Source organism: Apostichopus japonicus, chromosome 5 (genome assembly GCF_037975245.1).
Source record: "Apostichopus japonicus isolate 1M-3 chromosome 5, ASM3797524v1, whole genome shotgun sequence".
In the NCBI taxonomy this organism is placed as follows: domain Eukaryota; kingdom Metazoa; phylum Echinodermata; class Holothuroidea; order Aspidochirotida; family Stichopodidae; genus Apostichopus; species Apostichopus japonicus.
This window is the reverse complement of record NC_092565.1, coordinates 3,905,499-3,924,889: the sequence shown is the minus strand read 5'-3', so window position 1 is coordinate 3,924,889 and position 19,391 is coordinate 3,905,499. Positions and strand designations below refer to the sequence as shown.

General features: G+C 41.6%; 1 protein-coding gene across 2 annotated transcripts in view; it reads left to right on the top strand.

The window, feature by feature from the left end:
• The window catches only part of LOC139967347 (macrophage mannose receptor 1-like), a 38,776-nt gene extending 27,450 nt beyond the window's left edge, over window positions 1-11,326 (top strand). For both annotated transcript variants that reach the window (XM_071971037.1, XM_071971038.1), the window contains 8 exons: window positions 1,161-1,271; window positions 2,087-2,203; window positions 2,708-2,878; window positions 3,142-3,396; window positions 4,689-4,865; window positions 5,686-5,804; window positions 8,710-8,899; window positions 10,185-11,326. In XM_071971037.1, coding sequence (XP_071827138.1) covers window positions 1,161-1,271; window positions 2,087-2,203; window positions 2,708-2,878; window positions 3,142-3,396; window positions 4,689-4,865; window positions 5,686-5,804; window positions 8,710-8,899; window positions 10,185-10,456 — 1,412 coding nt within the window. In that variant the 3' untranslated portion in view covers window positions 10,457-11,326. The remainder of the gene's footprint in view (window positions 1-1,160; window positions 1,272-2,086; window positions 2,204-2,707; window positions 2,879-3,141; window positions 3,397-4,688; window positions 4,866-5,685; window positions 5,805-8,709; window positions 8,900-10,184) is intronic.
• The last annotated feature ends 8,065 nt before the right edge of the window (window positions 11,327-19,391 follow it).

The window sequence follows — 19,391 nt, the reverse complement described above, 5'->3', positions numbered from 1 at the left end:
TCAATGGATACGGTGGTCGTGCATTTTCTAGAGTCATGGCCCTCGCTTATGGAATTCCATGTCACATGAACTCGGACATTGCCTCTCACTGAACAGTTTCAGGAAACAGCTTAAAATATTTCTCTTTCAAGGCACTTTTAAAGTGTTTCACATTATCCGAAGTTTTTATAAGTACTGATTGATGATGATGATGTTTTAAACAGAATATAGTGGGGGTGGTGATGATGATGATGGTGGTGGTTATGGTGGTGGTGATGATTGTGATGGTGGTGGTGGTGGTGGTGATGATGATGTTGAGGGATGGTGATAGTGATGATGGAGGTGGTGATGGTGGTGGGGGTGGTGGTGATGGTGGTGGTGATGATGGTGGTGGTGATGGTGGTGGTGAGGATGATGGTGGTGGTTTTGGGAATATAGTCCAACGGTACTGTTATTTGACAAACGGTCTTCAGTTAATCCTCCCTTCAGCTGGATTAAGCACCCCCCCTGCAAATATAACCGACCCACACAAGTTGTAACACAAATATATGCCTACTGCCCCCACATACGCATGTTACTTAGAATCAGCAAGGCATCGAACTGCAAGCTCAGCTGTAGCACGTCTGGCTTTAGGCCGGACGGCCTCCCAATTCAGTGCACTGACCTCCATCCTCGATGACATCTCAACGGACACAGGGACGTCCAGGACTTCTAAGAAATCAGACTTGAAGCTAACAACGGACGTTTGATTTTACAGAATCCTTCAGCTACATACTTTTAAATCTCCTACGTAAGTGTACTGTACTGGCTACTGTTTATGAACGTGCATGAATTAATCACGCATCTAATGCTGCAAACAGGTACAACTTCATTACAGCTTGTTACTACAAAATGATCTCTCCAAGCTTCAGGTTAACTGCATTATTACTTGTCAATAGCAGTTTATTCTCATTTTTGTAATATACATAAAGGGAAGATATATGGCAGATGCCTGTGATGTGTCCTCCATTTTGAAGTGGCCACCCTAGTGGTACAGTCTGTTATTCTGTGCAAAAGTCATTTGCTATGTTCCATTTGGATGGTACCTGTGACATTTTCAAATTTTTTTACTCTCTTTTCGTTTCTGAAAACTGCAAATTTTCTCTTCTACATTGAATTATTCTCTCTGGCTCTCTTCTCAGCCTCTGACAGCTGTCCATCTAGCTGGGCCGAGTACAACTCTTATTGCTACAGGTTCTATGAGTCAACGTACAGCTGGTATGATGCAGAGGTTTACTGTCAAGGCCAAGGAGGTGGGTAATCTAAATGAGCCATCAGAGGTACAGTATACTTGTAAGGCACATGTAAATGTATCTACTGCTGCTTGGTAATCAACAGTCTGCAGCTGACACCATTATATGGGATTGTGTGTGTGTGTGTCTAACCATCACTGCTAGACATTCATATAAGTGATCATAGATGTCTCACTTACCTGGAAGACATGATTGTAAGGGATCACAAGTGATCATGGATGCTTTGCTTAACGGGTAGACATTGATGTATGGGATCATTTGTGTCTTACCATCACTGCGAGACATTCATATAAGTGATCACAGATGTCTCACTTAGCTGGAAGACGTGATCACTGTATGGGATCATAAGTGATTATGGATGTCTTGCTTAACAGGTAGGCTAGACATCAATGTATGGGATCATTGGTGTCGTCCTATCACTGGCAGAAAACTTTATAGTCGTATCATACATGTCTTACTATATCATTATAGTATTAATGAATTTATGATAGAAGATATTCAAAAATTTAGTTCACTTGTAGACCTCTAGGTATAACACCATGTGTGTCTTACAATCTTGAAAGACATTAATAAACAGCTTCATAGATGTCTTTCATAACTGCTGGACTTCAGTGAGTGGTATGCATGCACATCATACTATCAGTTACATAAACATCATCATAGAGGATCACATATGTCTTAACATTGGTGGTATTGTTGTCAATATGTGCCTCTTTCTTTTTGAAAGATAGGACTGGAATGTAATTTGATATTTTTTATGACAAATAACTCCTTCATTATACATTCAGTTGTTGTTTTGGCTTATTATTACTCAGGTCATCTGGCCACCCCACAGGATGAGGCTGAGTACCATCTACTGAGGCAGACGGCTCGTTGGATGAACCCAACCACAGCCGCGTTTTGGATAGGTGTTAATGATGTAGAGAAGGAAGGTAAAAGGCAGATTTAAAGGGCACACCTCATAGAATAGTCCCCATTGGTTCCAGGTCAAGAGTTATTCCATAACTGAAGGATCCAAAATTGCTAACATTTTGTCCTCCCCTCCCCCAGCCTCGGTACACTATATGCATGAGTGACACATTTTGCCATGTTCAAACCACAGAAAGTAAAGAAAATGGGCGGGGTGGGGGAGGGGGGAGATCATGTACTTGTTTCTATATTAACTAATTAATCTGTAATGACTTAACAAATACAACGGCCAAACATGTTGTGTGTTCGGTGTGCAAGTAGCATACGTCGAATGCTGCAAAGTTGAGACCATTAAGTAATAGTCATACGAATGACTTAACCAAACAGTTAAGTAGTACTCCAGTCTCGAGTCGGGACTGGAGTTCCACGGCCCTATGTATAGTCACTGATGAAGAACTACACCGTGCATGGATATCTGACCTCTCGTCCTCTTCACTCCCCCCCCCCTCCTCGAAATACTGTTTTAGGTCTCTGGACAGATCCGGAAGGGAACAACATAACATACTCTCGTTGGCGCAGTAGCGAACCCAATGGAGACATCACCGAGAACGCCGCCCTGATGTACGCCTACACCTCGGACGATTACATCGACGCGACCGTGGAGAATTCTCGATATTTCATGTGTAAAGTGGCAGTTGGTGAGTCGACGGTTACCATAGAATGGTGATTTGTGCATTAATTATTATCTTTAGTTTGATCCTGAAATGAAGAAAAGTAGTTTGGTGGGAAGGGAAGGGACTGTGAAGGAAGGAGGAGGGTTGAGTACAGAAAAGTTCCTGCTTGTTTGTTTATTTGGAGGAAACAGAATCTGACCTCTTGTATAAACCCATTCCCACAGAATCGATCATATTGGGTTAATTTAGTTCACGCCTGTTTTTGTCATCGAAAAAAAAAAATATAGGGGCATCCGCCATAGCTCAACCGACTCATTCTTCCTGCGTATCGAGCTGGTCCTACAACAGTGATCTCCACAGCTGTTACTACTTCAGCTCCGACACGAAGACCTTCGACGCCGCTCGGACTTCCTGCCAGGCGCAGAACGCCGACCTGGTGGTGATAGAAACTGAAGCTGAGTGGGAGTACCTGATAAAATCCTACCGGTACAGGTACTCGACTCGAAATTACTGGATAGGCCTCTCGGATGCAGACCAAGAAGGTACGTGTTAAGGTCGCTAGAGGGGAATCTTAGGGGTGAGGGTGAGCCATGAATCTTCCAGCAGAGGATTCGAGAGCCAATCTGAGGCCCCAAGGGACAATTATATCCACCAGCCCAAATTCTGTAACCAGCATTTGTCCTTTATGCAATTTTATTTTCCTTGATCTTCCCAGGCCCCATGAATTGATCAATTGTCCCCAGGAGTGTAAGCTACCCTACCCCCCCCTCCCTTCTGTTAGCCCCCTATATTCAGAGACAGAGTGGGTAGGAGGGGAAAGAATGTGTGCCAAGCAGTAACTATGGTAATAGAGAGGGTGGATGGTGGGGGAGCTCGGGGGGTGAGGATTATGTGCACTTAACATTTTCTATTCTGGATGTGGGGGAGGTGGGAACAAAGTTTCAGTTCTCTTTAATAATTGGTGTATAAATTATCTAGGGATGGTATTGGTGAGGAAATATTAGGCACACAGCTGGGAGAACTAGCTTGCCTGTACCAAGTATGAGCTAGGGCAAGACAGGTGTATGTGCATGGGAGGAATGTCAAAATAGTAGTGAGGGGGCTACAAAGGAGGGCTGTGGCTAGTATAATCATGTGAAATGTAAATACTATAGACCGAAGAAGGACCCTGGGCAGAAACCTGCAGGGTAGGATTTCTTAGTAGATGGGTGTGTATAAGTGGTTTCGTGATTTAAAGGCCCTGAGTGATGAAGTGATACAGATCCATCATAACAGAGATGAAGTGTTGTTCCTGCATGGTTGTAAAGTCAAGTCCTCTTAATGAACAATATGAATGTCAAAATAAAGCCAGGATACCAGGATGGTGTTTATTTAGTATGTAGTATATTAACAGGATTAGGGTAACTGTCCGTACCGTCCAACCTGAATGAGTCAGAGAGAACGTTCAAGTTTACAGGAAGGAGATACCGAAATAAAAATAACAGCTACCGCTAGTATACAACTCTACTGAAATATTTACAAACAATGAACTAACTTCCTGTCCACCTGCAATAATACACTCTCCGCTCCTTTTATCTTGTAACCCTGGTAATATCCTTTGCAACTGTGAACGTGACTGCAAGCCCCCCAAAAACTGCTTCCTTTGCAAATCTATAATTTCACTCTCTAGTGAGCATTATTTCATCTGCTTCATCCGTTGTTGTTTTTTAATATATTTTTTATTACTGTTGTTTTTGTATCTACAATTAATGTCTAGGTAGGGTAGTGTATGTGTATAGAGGAGACAGGTAATACCTAAGATGATCTCATAGCAATATCTGTATCGGTTCGACAGGTTCATTTAAGTACGTCAATGACGTGTCCTACCTGTCCGTGACCAGCCCTTTCTGGGGAGCCAACCAGCCGAGCGATTCCGGGAGCGGGGAAGACTGCGCAGTCCTCACGACCTCCCAGCTGCTCAACGATGCTGACTGTACTACGTCATACTACTACATCTGCGAACAGGACTTATGTAAGTCTGAAATCACCAGACGTTGAGTGTTAGCTCAGTGGTTAATGCCGCAGCCTTCCAATCATAAGGTCCCCGGTTCGAGTCACTCCAAGATTAATGTATGTCGTCCAGTTACAGAGTTGTTGACAATTGACAATTCATATTCATGGACGGTAAATATGAATCTAAGAGACTGATTTCGGTCAGCTTGCGGCTTTGATAAGCCATTGAGGCTTCTTCACGAGTTCCTGCTTGCAGGAGGATCTAAAATACATACAATAGATACATATGTTTAGAAATTCAGCCACAGGGGGAAAAAAATTGTCATATCTGGAAGATTAATGAAGACGATGGATAACGTCAGTTTATGATTAAAATGATTCTGTGAAATATTAGAGATTATAACATCTGATATGAATTTCACTGTTGTTAGTATCAGAACTTTATACAGGTTGGTCTAGGTTTTAATATTGTCAGAGGAAGTGTAAACTGGCACTTTTGGAGCTGTTCTGAAACGGTGAAAGTATGATTATGGGTATAGAACATTTACACCATTATGGTGCCTAGATGGTATATGCCACATATGCAGTGTGGGATTATCAAAGTGGTATAAAGTGAGTGGTTAAAGTGCCTATAAAAGGTACCCCAAGGTCATTAAAATGCTTGTTCCTTTATAAAATGATGTAATATATACTCAAGTGAATTAACTGAATATTCATTTAAAATGTATTATGCTATGTGTGGCAGCATGTTTGATGTGATGACACATATGAGTAAATATCATGTGACTAGAACTCCTGATTGAAAGGGGTTTTCTTTGTTTTTAATCTTTCATACTCAGATCCTACAGCACCACCTACTAATTTGCATGTGAACCCTATGACCCCTACGAGTGCACTAGTCACCTGGGAGGACCCACCACAAAGCTCCCATCAGAACCATGATGTCGCCGGTTACAAGGTGAATCATTATCAACATGATTCATACAGCAGCTAGGCTAAGAGATATTTTGTTCTTGTTTTTTTTTCTCATATAAATGAATCACTGAACAATTTATCACCACGTCAAAAATTGCAATTGCAGAAGATTGTGATGAGACCGCACAGCTCTTGGTGTATTGCATTCTTATAAAGTGCAGATACTGCATTCTTATCAAGTGCAGATGCTGCATTCTTACAAAGTGCTGATGTTGCATTCTTATCAAGCGCAGATGCTGCATTCTTATAAAAGTGCAGATGCTACATTCTTATAAAGTGCAGATGCTGCATCCTTATCAAGTGCAGATGCTGCATTCTTATCAAGTGCAGATGCTCCATTCTTCCAAAGTGCTGATGTTGCATTCTTATAAAGTGCAGATGCTGCATTCTTCCAAAGTGCAGATGCTGCATTCTTACAAAGTGCTGATGTTGCATTCTTATCAAGTGCAGATGCTGCATTCTTACAAAGTGCTGATGTTGCATTCTTATAAAGTGCAGATGTTGCATTCTTATCAAGTGCAGATGTTGCATACTTATAAAGTGCAGAGGCTACATTCTTATAAAGTGCAGATGCTGCATCCTTATCAAGCGCAGATGCTACATTCTTATAACAGCAGATGCTTCATCCATATCAAGTGCAGATGCTGCATTCTTATAAAGTGCAGATGCTGCATTCTTCCAAAGTGCTGATGTTGCATTCTTATAAAGTGCAGATGCTGCATTCTTATCAAGTGCAGATGCTGCATCCGTATCAAGTGCAGATGCTGCATTCTTATCAAGTGCAGATGCTGCATCCTTATCAAGTGCAGATGCTGCATTCTTATCAAGTGCAGATGCTGCATCCTTATCAAGTGCAGATGCTGCATTCTTATCAAGTGCAGATGCTGCATTCTTACAAAGTGCTGATGTTGCATTCTTATAAAGTGCAGATGCTGCATCCTTACCAAGTGCAGATGTTGCATACTTATAAAGTGCAGATGCTACATTCTTATAAAGTGCAGATGCTGCATCCTTATCAAGTGCAGATGCTGCATTCTTATAAAGTGCAGATGCTGCATCCTTATCAAGTGCAGATGCTGCATTCTTATAAAGTGCAGATGCTGCATTCTTACAAAGTGCTGATGTTGCATTCTTATAAAGTGCAGATGCTGCATCCTTATCAAGTGCAGATGTTGCATACTTATAAAGTGCAGATGCTACATCCTTATCAAGTGCAGATGCTGCATCCTTATCAAGTGCAGATGCTGCATTCTTATAACAGCAGATGCTGCATTCTTATCAAGTGCAGATGCTGCATCCTTATCAAGTGCAGATGCTGCATTCTTCTCAAGTGCAGATGCTGCATTCTTACAAAGTGCTGATGTTGCATTCTTATAAAGTGCAGATGCTGCATCCTCATCAAGTGCAGCTCCTGCATCCTTATCAAGTGCAGAAGCTGCATCCTTATCAAGTGCAGATGTTGCATTCTCATCAAGTGCAGATGCTGCATCCTTATCATGTGCAGATGTTGCATCCTCATAAAGTGCAGATGCTGCATTCTTATAAAGTGCTGATGCTGCATTCTTATCAAGTGCAGATGCTGCATTCTTATCAAGTGCAGATGCTGCATCCTTATCAAGTGCAGATGCTGCATTCTTATCAAGTGCAGGTGCTGCATCCTTATCAAGTGCAGCTGCTGCATCCTTATCAAGTGCCGAAGCTGCATCCTTATCAAGTGCAGATGTTGCATTCTTATCAAGTGCAGATGCTGCATCCTTATCAAGTGCAGATGCTGCATCCTTATCAAGTGCAGCTGCTGCATCCTTATCAAGTGCCGAAGCTGCATCCTTATCAAGTGCAGATGTTGCATTCTTATCAAGTGCAGATGCTGCATCCTTATCAAGTGCAGATGCTGCATCCTTATCAAGTGCAGATGTTGCATTCTTATCAAGTGCAGATGCTGCATCCTTATCAAGTGCAGCTGCTGCATCCTTATCAAGTGCCGAAGCTGCATCCTTATCAAGTGCAGATGTTGCATTCTTATCAAGTGCAGATGCTGCATCCTTATCAAGTGCAGATGCTGCATCCTTATCAAGTGCAGCTGCTGCATCCTTATCAAGTGCCGAAGCTGCATCCTTATCAAGTGCAGATGTTGCATTCTTATCAAGTGCAGATGCTGCATCCTTATCAAGTGCAGATGCTGCATCCTTATCAAGTGCAGATGCTGCATTCTTATAAAGTGCTGATGCTGCATCCTTATCAAGTGTCAATGCTTCATTCTTATCAAGTGCAGATGTTGCATCCCTATAAAGTGCAGATGCTGCATCCTTATAAAGTGCAGATGCTGCATTCTTATAAAGTGCTGATGCTGCATTCTTACAAAGTGCTGATGTTGCATTCTTATAAAGTGCAGATGCTGCATCCTTATAAAGTGCAGATGTTGCATCCTTATCAAGTTTAGATGCTGCATTCTTATCAAGTGCAGATGTTGCATACTTATAAAATGCTGATGCTGTTTTCTTATAAAGTGTAGATGCTTCAATCTTATCAAGTGCTGATGCTGCATTCTTATAACGTGCAGATGCTGCATTCTTATTAAGTGCCGAATCTGCATCCTTATCAAGTGCCAATGCTCCATTCTTATCAAGTGCTGATGCTGCATTCTTATAACGTGCAGATGCTGGATGCTTTGTATTTTCATCATACTGCATCCGGCGTGTTTGATTTGGATCAAAGCTATAAAACCTGTGGCATACACCGTATCATTGTAACGTAGTATACAGTACATTTGTGGCAGCACGTACATCCACATATATATTGATTTGTCGTGAAGACATTAAACAATTCATTTCACGCTGCGATCGTCTTAAGTTTATAAATCTGTGATGCTGTCCATCTCCTCATTCCAGATCATTTATCGGCAAACCGAAGGTGACGATAACGCTACGATAGGAGACGTCACCGACGGCGCCATCTATTTCTACGAAGCCACCGGACTCTCCCCCGGCTCCGATTATCAGTTCAACATCCTAGCCTACACCACAGAAGGAGATGGCCCCACCATGGTTACCCCCATCAATATTACCATGCTTGCATCAGGTATTACTTGTTTTAATCCTGAATACCCCCTCCCCCACCCCACCACCCCCCATTCTTGATATATCAGGGCATAGCAGTACTTGTTTGAATTAATCCAAAAGTTTGCATTGTAATAAGGTGTGTGTTGAGGAAATGTAGTATTTTATTGATTTTTTATTATTTATTATTTAGGTTTACAGTCTTGTTCAGGGCCAAGGCCCTCTCACACGACTTTACAACCCTGGTCATTGGTAACTTGTCACACCTACACACCAAAGTGTGCACAATTCAATCAATCTCTCCTGGGGCACCACAGTGCACCACAACCACGTGTCCCCCGGGGGACTTAATTCCCATAGGGTGCAGCCACAAACCGGCGCACGCAACTATATTTACAAGTTACCTCGCAAGTCCCCATTTATACACCTGGGTGAAGAGAGGCAATGGAGGTAAAGCGCCTTGCCCAAGGACACAACGCAATGATCTAGCCAGGGCTCGAACCTGTAATCCTTAGATCACAAGTCCACTGCCTTAACCACTATTGACAATACTTTGCCAGGAGTCTGTGCAGGGAGGTTCAATCTGTAGTGGAGGGGGTGGGGGGGTGGGGGATGTAGACTAAGGAAGGCAGTGAGACGTGACTTTGATATGAGGAATCAAATTAAGAAGGTCTACTATATAACTTTCTTGAGGTTTACATCATCCATAATCTTCTCCATAGCAGGACCCTAAGCACCAGGGTAAGGTGGTGGTCTGGGGGAGGGGGGGAAGAGGTTGTCTCCCCAAATCTTTCAGACTTTCCTCTAAATGGCTTTACATTTATATTACACAAACATATGCACAGTTGTATACAATGGCAACATTTGAAGTTGTACTGCAGGAATATAGTTCACATGATCATAATCTGGCTGCTATGCCCCTGTTCCATAGAAGTAGTATTGATATATACCACCCCTAATATAAAATGATAAATCAGTGTTAAATACTGTCAAATTTATTTCCCTGTTTCTTATTATCTTTTACCTGTTATAGGTACTATTAAAATGCCCCATAGTGGGCCCATAGATGCATTCACAATTTTACAATACATTGAGTTTTGAAGGGTTGATAGCTTTTTGACTTGAGTTTACTTTAGGGGATGTATGTTTCCATCATGTATGTGTGTGTGTATGTACATGGGTTTAACCTGCTGCTCTGTGTTGGATGTCTTCAAGACCAGCATGATGGTTGGCTCTGTGATTGATTTATTGATTGATTTATCGATTGATTAATTGATTGGTTTGCCCATCTCTCTCTCTCTCTTCAGTAACGATGACCGAGCACGCTCGGTTCAAGGTGTACCTGATATACGACGGCTATCGTTTACAGAGTAACACCCTCTACACCGTCTGGGCTCTGACCCTGAACCACTGCACCAACTTGTGTACCTCAGACAGTCGCTGTCTATCAGTGAACTATCGCAGTAGAGCAGACAACGATAGGAAGGACTGTGATATCAACGGTCAAACTCATGTAGGTCAGGAAGAGAACCTGCTAGAAGATAGAGACTATATCCATGCTGGTGTCGAGGGCATGTGAGTTTGTGCTTGCTGGTGTCGAGGGGGTGTGAGAATATATTCTGGTGTCGAGGGGATGTATGATGCATCCAGTTTGTACAGGATGGTGTTAGGGATATATGGTGTTAGGGAGATGTGAGTATATGCCTGTTGGTGTTGGGGAGATCTGTTATTAATGTTGGGATATGAGTATGTGAATACTGGTTTTAGGTGGTGTCAGTTTGTACAGGATGGTGTTAGGGATATTGTGTTAGGGAGATGTGAACATGTGCCAATTGGTGTTGGGGAGATCTGAAATTGATGTTGGGATATGAGCATGTGAATACTGGTTTTAGGTGGTGTCAGTTTGTACAGGATGGTGTTAGGGATATGGTGTCAAGGAGATGTGAACATGTGCCAATTGGTTTTTTGGGGAGATCTGTTATTGATGTTGGGATATGAGTATGTGAATACTGGTTTTAGGTGGTGTCAGTTTGTACAAGATGGTGTTAGGGAGATGGTGTGAGGGAGGTGTGAGTATATGCCTGCTGGTGTTGAAGAGATCAGGTACTGATGTTGGCCAGCTGTGAGTACATCATGCTGGCTTAATGTGGTGTCATTTTATACAGGATGGTGTTAGGGAGATGTGAATATACTCCAATATTTGGTGTTGAGAAAGTCAGAGTACACTGTTAATTGTGTTGGGGATGTGGGTAATTAGTTCATTCTGTGTTTTGTTGGTGTCAGTTTGTGTTGGTTGGTGTAAGGGAAAAGTGAGTACTACACTCTTACTGGTGTTGGGAAGATTAAAGGACAGGGAACACTGTTAATGGTGCTGAGGGCTGTGAGTATGATCATGTTGGTTTTAAAAGGGATGTCATTTTGTCAAGAATGTGACAGATTTCATCATCATTGGGGGGGCAGTCTGCCCCCCCCCCCCCGCCTCGTACGCCTATGATCTCAGCTATAGAGTTATGTTGGCAGACTGTGAATAAGTATAAAAAGTTGACTTTTCCTGTAACATTTGAGTTGCTTACACAAAGTGTATGGCATATCATACAAAGTGTAGCTGTTAAAACAATCTTTATTTAGTTTGGTGTCAACTCTCAATCATGCCATTTTGTTATGACTTATACTATAGCTACAGCTGCCATGTAATGTGTGTACCTTGCATTTACTCTCCCTTCTTCTATGTGTAATGCCTTTGAGGGTGGCAACTTGTTGAAAAGTGTGTGGGGGAGGCGGGGCGGGGGGGGGGGGGGTACAGTGTGTGTAGATGGATGGATGGATTCACATTGTAACTAAAAGCATTTATAAATTTATTATTGAAGCAGTCAGGGATTACTTTAAAGTGCATGAAGCGTATGTCTAGCAATTCCAAGATTTTATTGTATTTGCTGTATAAGTCAATACTATTGGAGATAACAATATGTATAGTACATTTCTTGCATGTGTGTAGTAGGCTACATCAAACAGTTATCACATATATGATGCCAAATATATTTGATAAGCTGGCGAGCTTAGCACTTTTCTTTCAATATCTGTATATTTTTTCATAACTAATATCCAATAATGATGTATAGTCTCTGAAAGCCCAACCACTTCTTCAATGCACATGGACAGCATAATCTACCTTAAGAAGAATAAAATACTAATATTATTACACCTAATTTCAAATAGCATGAAATCATTTTGTGATGCAGGGATTCCCTCCAGTCGCCATTTTGTGGTGTAAATAAATATGTGGCACTTCCAAACCATTTTTACATATCAGTGGCGGCTCCATGACTTCTCATGAGAGGGGACACGGGGGATCCAAGTATCGGTAGATAACATTAGCAACGCACACAAACCAGATCGCAACACTGCAGTGGGGTTTCGATGATGCTACTCATGATAAACAATATTCACTTTTGGCAGCTGATGACCGAGATGGAAACTTTTTTTGTATTCAGCATACAAATTGTTCTCTACCAAAGACAACAGACTTCTACTACTCAATGTGGTACACGTACATTAAGCAGGCGCCGGGCGATTTTTACCCCGTTGGTCCCCAAGATGTTGCGTCTGGTTGCCTCTAAAACATCAAACTATAGGCGACAATTTATTTCCGTAACGGATTTTATTTGACACTGAATCTCGTAAACTACAAAATACGACAGAAAACTTCAACAACGTAAGCAAAGATATAATACCAATGATTCACATTGCTATCGTCCATTCCAATAGCAACGTTTTATGTAAAAAGAGTACAACGTTCATTATACACCTTTGGGCACAGGCATGTTACGCCATGCAGCGTCGGTCAAATAGAAATTTACGTGTGTGAATAATTGCGATCCAAACAAAACATTAGACATTAGTAGCTGATAATGCTAATGGCAGCTTATTTATGCCACCTTCGTCAACGGAGATTAATATTCAAGTTACGAAAATACCGAACTGTCTTCACTTATGAACCAGGGAAATAAAACCAAAAATGAATAAGAATTAAAACAAATTGGAATCATCGAAATAATATAAAAAAAGGAAGACAGTTCGGAGTTAAAAAGCAAAATTAAAGAACCGACGAAGAAAAAAACAGCCACCCCGCACCCCCCCCCCCAAGAAAAATCCAAGCTTACAATAGTAAAGAAAGCCAAATTTCAAATGAGGGGAGTGGTGGGATGGGATGGTATAATAACAGGAGACCCACCATTGTAGTTTTGTCTCGCCTTTATGGGAAAAACAGAAAAAGGCGTGGGCGTTAAATTGAACCGAAAGTTTTGTAGACTCAGCTGTGCGCTGATAGCAGATGATACATCTCGCTATACAGTTTATCTTAGCATAGGCAACTGTTTTACAATAGGCCTACTGTAAATACAAAAAGCAAAGATGAGATGCATGTAGCAGTTTAATTTTGTGTACACAGTGTCTCAGTGTAACTATTTTACGAAGTTTCTAAAAAAAAACGAATTGCTAATGGTAATTAACAGACTGACTTAATCTCTATAAAGTCCGAACGAGAGGCTTGTGTCTTTCAATCACGATTAATATTGTTTTGGATCGGTTTTGAAATAAGTATTATCTAGACCCAATAACCCATATAGGCAGCAGTGGCGGAGCTAGGGGTATTGGTCAGAGGGGGCGAGAATGGTCTGTATATGGGCGCTTTCGACTTTATCTAAGGGGAGCGCCACCACAGGTTGGCGCGGAGCGTACAGCGTACATCCGCCCCTGACTGTATGGACGCTCCGCCACTGTTGGGAGCGCAGTGTAGGAAGAGAACAGGGGGGGGGGCGGTATTTTTAACGGTTTGGGTGAGCGTCTGCAATGATGAATCGTAATGACATGTTATCGCAAGCGTTCAACATGCTCAAATAAAATGAATGAATGAGGAGGAATTCATGTCACTTTTCAACCATTTTTTTTGTAAAAAATTGAGCGAATTGATCCTAGTAATCTTGAAAATTGATTTTAGAGGGAGGGCGAATCTGTACGTAATGTAATCAGAAATACTTTTAAAATGACACCAAAGAGACTAAAAATTCTTTTCGACTTTGTTAATAATGATGTCTTTTAAGAGACACCGTAGATACGTTCCTCGGTTGGGTTTACTGCAATAGTGGCAAACGGAGACCAATATCCACACTTATAGTGGACCTAATGTTATAGTCGTGCATTGACCTTGAACAGAGGGGCCTACCGTGAAAACGTACGGAAAATTCATCCTTTTATATCTCAGCGAGACAATTCCACTGGATACAGAAATACAACTCAAAAGTCCTTAGATGTGGTCATTATAACAATCACATTAAAATATATGTATGAAAAGCAGATTAAAGATATGATGGAAACTCAGATGTGGACCAAAAAAACGATGTCCCTACGGATGCCGTTCAGTGACATTTACATAATTTGTGTGTAGTAGGTTCTGTAGCTCTTTTGTGGAAAAACTTTGGCATATGCTTATAGCTGAGAGTTCATCCATGCTTTAGATTATTGAGGGACATAGATCATCACGCTTTATGAGAAGGGAGGCTGTTTTTAATTATTTACATAACATCTGGGTAATAGGTACTGTAACTCTTTTCTTGGAGAAAGATTGGAATATGCGGATAAGGAAGAAAGTTTCGAGTTCCTCCCATGCATTAGATTATTGAGGGACCTAGATCATCACGCTTTATGAGGATATCTCATAGGTGTAAGAGAAGCGGTGAGTGTAAGAAAGGGTAGGGGAGAATGGGGGGGGGGAGAATGGGGGTAAATGATGTAACCAGGGGGACCTAATAATTCGTCCTAAATGAGATTTGAAAAAAATCATTAATGTTAGTAAATATCATTACTGCCTGCTCTCGCTGATTTCTTTTAACCTTAGGAGCGGAGTGTGTGAGGTGAAGAAGGGTAGGGTAGGATGGGGAGGGATAAATGACGATGTAACCAGGGGCTGATAATTCGTTCAATAAGAGATTTGAAAATATATTTATGTAAGTTAATATCAATACTGCCTGCTCTCACTGATTTCTTTCAATCCTAAGTTACGCTTATCGGAAGACTAGGCCGATAATACAATGTTTTAACAAAGAGATGCTTCTAATTTATTACTTAAAACTGTGTAAATTTCACTTATCTACTTTGAAAAAAATATGCTTTTAAGTTAAGAGACTCAGTAAGGATCAATCAAGTAGAACAAAGATCGTTGCGTGCTGCGTGTAACGATGAAGTTTCCTACATTGGGATGGAAGGGTATCAGGGAGTGTAGGGTTGAGTGGGTAGTTAAATGACGGTGTTAATAAGAAATTAAACAAAAATCTTAGTGATAAAATCATTATTGCTTGCTCTTTGCTGATTTAACGTTAGAATAAGTGTCTCTAATCATTAGATATTCCTTTAAAAAACGAGGTTCGGTCGGGAAGGGGGGGGGGGTACTAGACGGATTGACGGGGAAGAATGATTGGGAGCCAGTGGCGGAGCTAGGCGTATTGGTCAGAGGGGGCGAGAATGGTCTGTATGGGCCCATTCGACTTTATCTAAGCGGAGCGCCACCACAGGTTGGCGCGGAGCTTACAGAAATTTTTGAGTAAAGATACTCCCTAGATCGCCGGAAATGACCCTCTCCTTGCCTTGCTAATTTGCAGATAAACGAAGAATAAATAGGTATCATCGGCAACAAACTGTGACAAATGTCAATAAGTAGATGAGAGCGCTATAAAAAAAAGTCAATAATCGCGAATAAGTAAAAAGTGGTAAATAGCTGAAAAGGGCGCCAACAGTCCATTTGAGTCCATCAGGGGGGGGGGGGTGGCATCCGCCCTGACTGTATGGACGCTCCGCCACTGTTGGGCTGGCGTCGTAGACTGGTTGGTCGCACTACGCTTCGGTGTTTACTGGAGGTCGTGTGAACCGCGACGATCGGATGCAAGGTATTGACTGCAATGTTTACCGTAATGGCATTGCCAAGGTGGAATTTTTACACAGGCTTAGGATCCCAATTCCATATCCTCCTTTAGTCCGCAATGAACCGGGAGATAACGGTGAGAGTCCGGCCTTGGGGCCAGAAGTGTGGGGTAGCTGTCTTGCAATGAAGGGCTCGCGTCTGTTAGACTGAGTTGATCTTCAACGTTCAGTGAAACGATGGTCTCAATGAGGCGTATTCTCTTGTTAACTTTAGTGTCGTTTCAAATTGTTGGTTGCACTGCCTTCTTCACCATGATGTTTTCCTATGTTCCATTTCCTTGTTTTCATTTCTGATTCATTGTTTGTTTTTTTTCGCTAAGTAATCAATTTTGACTTCAGATTAAATTTAGTCTCACGCCAGCCTTTGACTCTCCGACGAAGCATCCTGACGAAGTATCCTGTTTTTATATATTTTATCATTCTTCTTTTATGGTGGTCTCGGGCAAATATATGAGTGTCTATGCAGGTTGGTTATGTTTTTTGCCTTTTCTTAGGTGGAGAGTGGGGGAAGGGGGGCGGCTATTTCACACAAACACAGTAGGTCATTGCAATAATTTGCACAACTTTTCAATAGAAACCGGTTAGAACTGAAGACTTCAGTGGTTAACTTCATTTCTGTCTCGCCAGCGTCCACGGAACATTTTTCGGATAGTATATACATAAAGTATATACATATAGGATATACGACGGAAACGGTGGCAGCAGAGTAAAACAAGTGTTTCTTGATACAGTATCAACGCGGCTCCTTATCTGGCACGCTTTACCACTATGTATGTTCTTCGGGAATGTTCTGTCATCATTTAGCCTGGTATTTAGTACCAATAAGTGTATAGAAGTGTGTAGAAACAGCTTTGCTCCTGTAGTAGAACTACTACACATTTCCTATACGTGCTGATAGTACGTGAGGCAGGCGCTTGAAAGATACAAAAGATCGTATACCGTCATGAACAATGGCCCAAGCATGTTTGGGAATCCGATTGAAATAGCTGCACGATTCAGGTGTAACTTTATCCATTGTATAGAGACAGGATTACGAAACTATGTTTAGTCACAGCACCCTCAGTTCCTTTCCCTCGCCTTTCCCTATACGTGCCGCTCAACTGACTCATAAAAAGTGGACTTTGGGTGTAATCTCTTGTCCATGCATAAACAAATCGAAAGACGCGGTAATCATATCATACTAGATAAATTAAGACTAGTGTCGATACAGCAGATATCCCCGAGAAAGAACTATAAAACTATTAGCGTGAACTGGGGAGTTAATTATGCCGACACACTTCTTAACTCGACTCGTTGTCGAATAAATGTATCTCCAGTTTCAACGCAATTTTAGCTTACCTTGTAACTTAATACTTTTTAGTACTTTTCATGACGGTTAACCTCTTATCACGTCATACATAAATAAGATGCATGAATTCAAAAGCAAGATATAGGCCTAGGCCTAGACCATGGTGCAGGGCTACCATAGCATAGGTTAACTTCACAGACAGACAAGCAGCTTAATTCAGACAGACGGTGTAAACTATCACTAACCAGCCATGCACATTCTGTTTATATCTTCAAATGTCGTCCTCTTCTTCTCTGCAACCATATCACTGGAGACGTTTGTACAATTAAGACGCAGAACGATGACAGTATATATCCAACCTGCAGACTACACTGCATGCTAATGTAGAGAACTGCCCGGTACGTGTTGATATGGACGCTTATAAAATGGAAACAAAAATTTGCCATTGACAAACCACTGTGTATGACAGAAAAGTAAACACTAGAATATAGATATACGCACACGTACACACGCACGCATGTACGCACACCTACACGCACACACAAACATCCGCCAGCGTGACTAACAAAGTTACGATTATCATCGAAACCAAAAATCAAGTGAAATGTAAAGGAATGCTTGCGCCGGTGTAGCAGTACAAACTGTCGCAAATATTCAGTTTTTCCACCCTGCATTTTTTAAGAGAACAACTATGTTCAAGTGAAGCTGTTTTTAGTAAAACAAATGATCAGACAAACAATTTAAGAAAGGAAACCCACAAAGGTTCTCCCTCAGAAAGGTGTCATCTCCCCCCCCCTTCCCCGGCCAATTACTCATTCTGAATACTATACAGCAGTGGCGGCGGAACCGGGGGGGGGGGGGGGGGTTGGGGGGGGCTCAGCCCCCCCCCAATGAAAAAGTTGAGGGGGCAAATGCATGATAAGCCCCCCCAATATTTACCAAGGCTCCGAAACGTGCATCTGCCCATTTTTCAATGCATACTTGTCGATCTGTCCGATGCACACGTATACTATATAGGTGTAATAATTTAATTGCAAGTAGTAATTTACTACACTCCAAAACGTCTGTGCGAGTACACTACGAGTAATAGCTACTCTCTTAAAACACCATCGAATATACAAATTACAATGTTTTTACAGATTTTTACGTGCAATCTGAGAAATTGCAGGCTTGAGACCCATATTTTAGGGCTAGGTATTCGCAGCATAAAACACTCGGGAAGTGCCGTTTTCGGCCATCTGGGGGTTTGAAAAACCCAAAATTTTCTTGTACGCTCCGCTCCAACTGATGGTGGCGCTCCGCTTAGATAGTCTCCACACATTAGCCCCTCCCCCCCCCCCCCAATAATTTTCCCGTTCCGCCGCGCCTGCTATATACAGGCTAACAAAATTATTCAAATTTTACTTCCTAGTTTTATATATTTTTGGAATATCCCCATGCACTCCGGATCTGTTGTTTATTCTCGTGCGAAACGATATTTGTTTTGAAGGTAATTACATATCACTACAGGAACCAAAGGAAACTAAATTTATAATTAACATAGGAACGACGAGTTCAAAGCACTTTTAAGACCATATAAAGATAATAATACAATTTAACATTACAATTTGAAAGGTTATCATAATTTCTTTTTTATCATATTATGTCAATAAGGTTTGGTTCCTTAGGCAGCTTCTCTTGTTTATGTTGTCGTATTCAGGATTTGCCTTTTCCTTCTTCCCACGTACAGTATTTTAAAGGGACGTACTGTGTTATGATTGCAATGAGTGTGGCTTCTCCTTTCATTATCAACTTCAAAGTCTACAGCATCCTTTCTGTCCATTTCTTTTTCAATTTCGAAGTCTAACATTGTTTTGACCTCATCCCTTACAAGACTACAAGTAATGTATTGCGGACGAGTCAGGCATACTCATAGCGGAAATCTAGTATAAAAACCTGTTACAAGTATGACATCCCATACCCACACTCCTTGTCGCACTGAACTATTACTAGTGGTAGGCTACTGCACTGAAACTTGGTATGTTAGTGAGTATTATTGCAATGATCGGCCGGAAGGGGGGGGGGGTGGGTAACACCGCAACATGGGGTGGACTTAAAATGTTGGTGCTGATGGGAGGGGGGGGGTGTAGTCATGCGATGTTTAACTACTTACGTTCTTTCCAAAATGGACAACCCCCTAAAACCCATGTAAAATATCACACTCTGAAAGTTGACATTAGGTGTATTTCCTAGCCAAGGGATGTTCAGTCTCCAT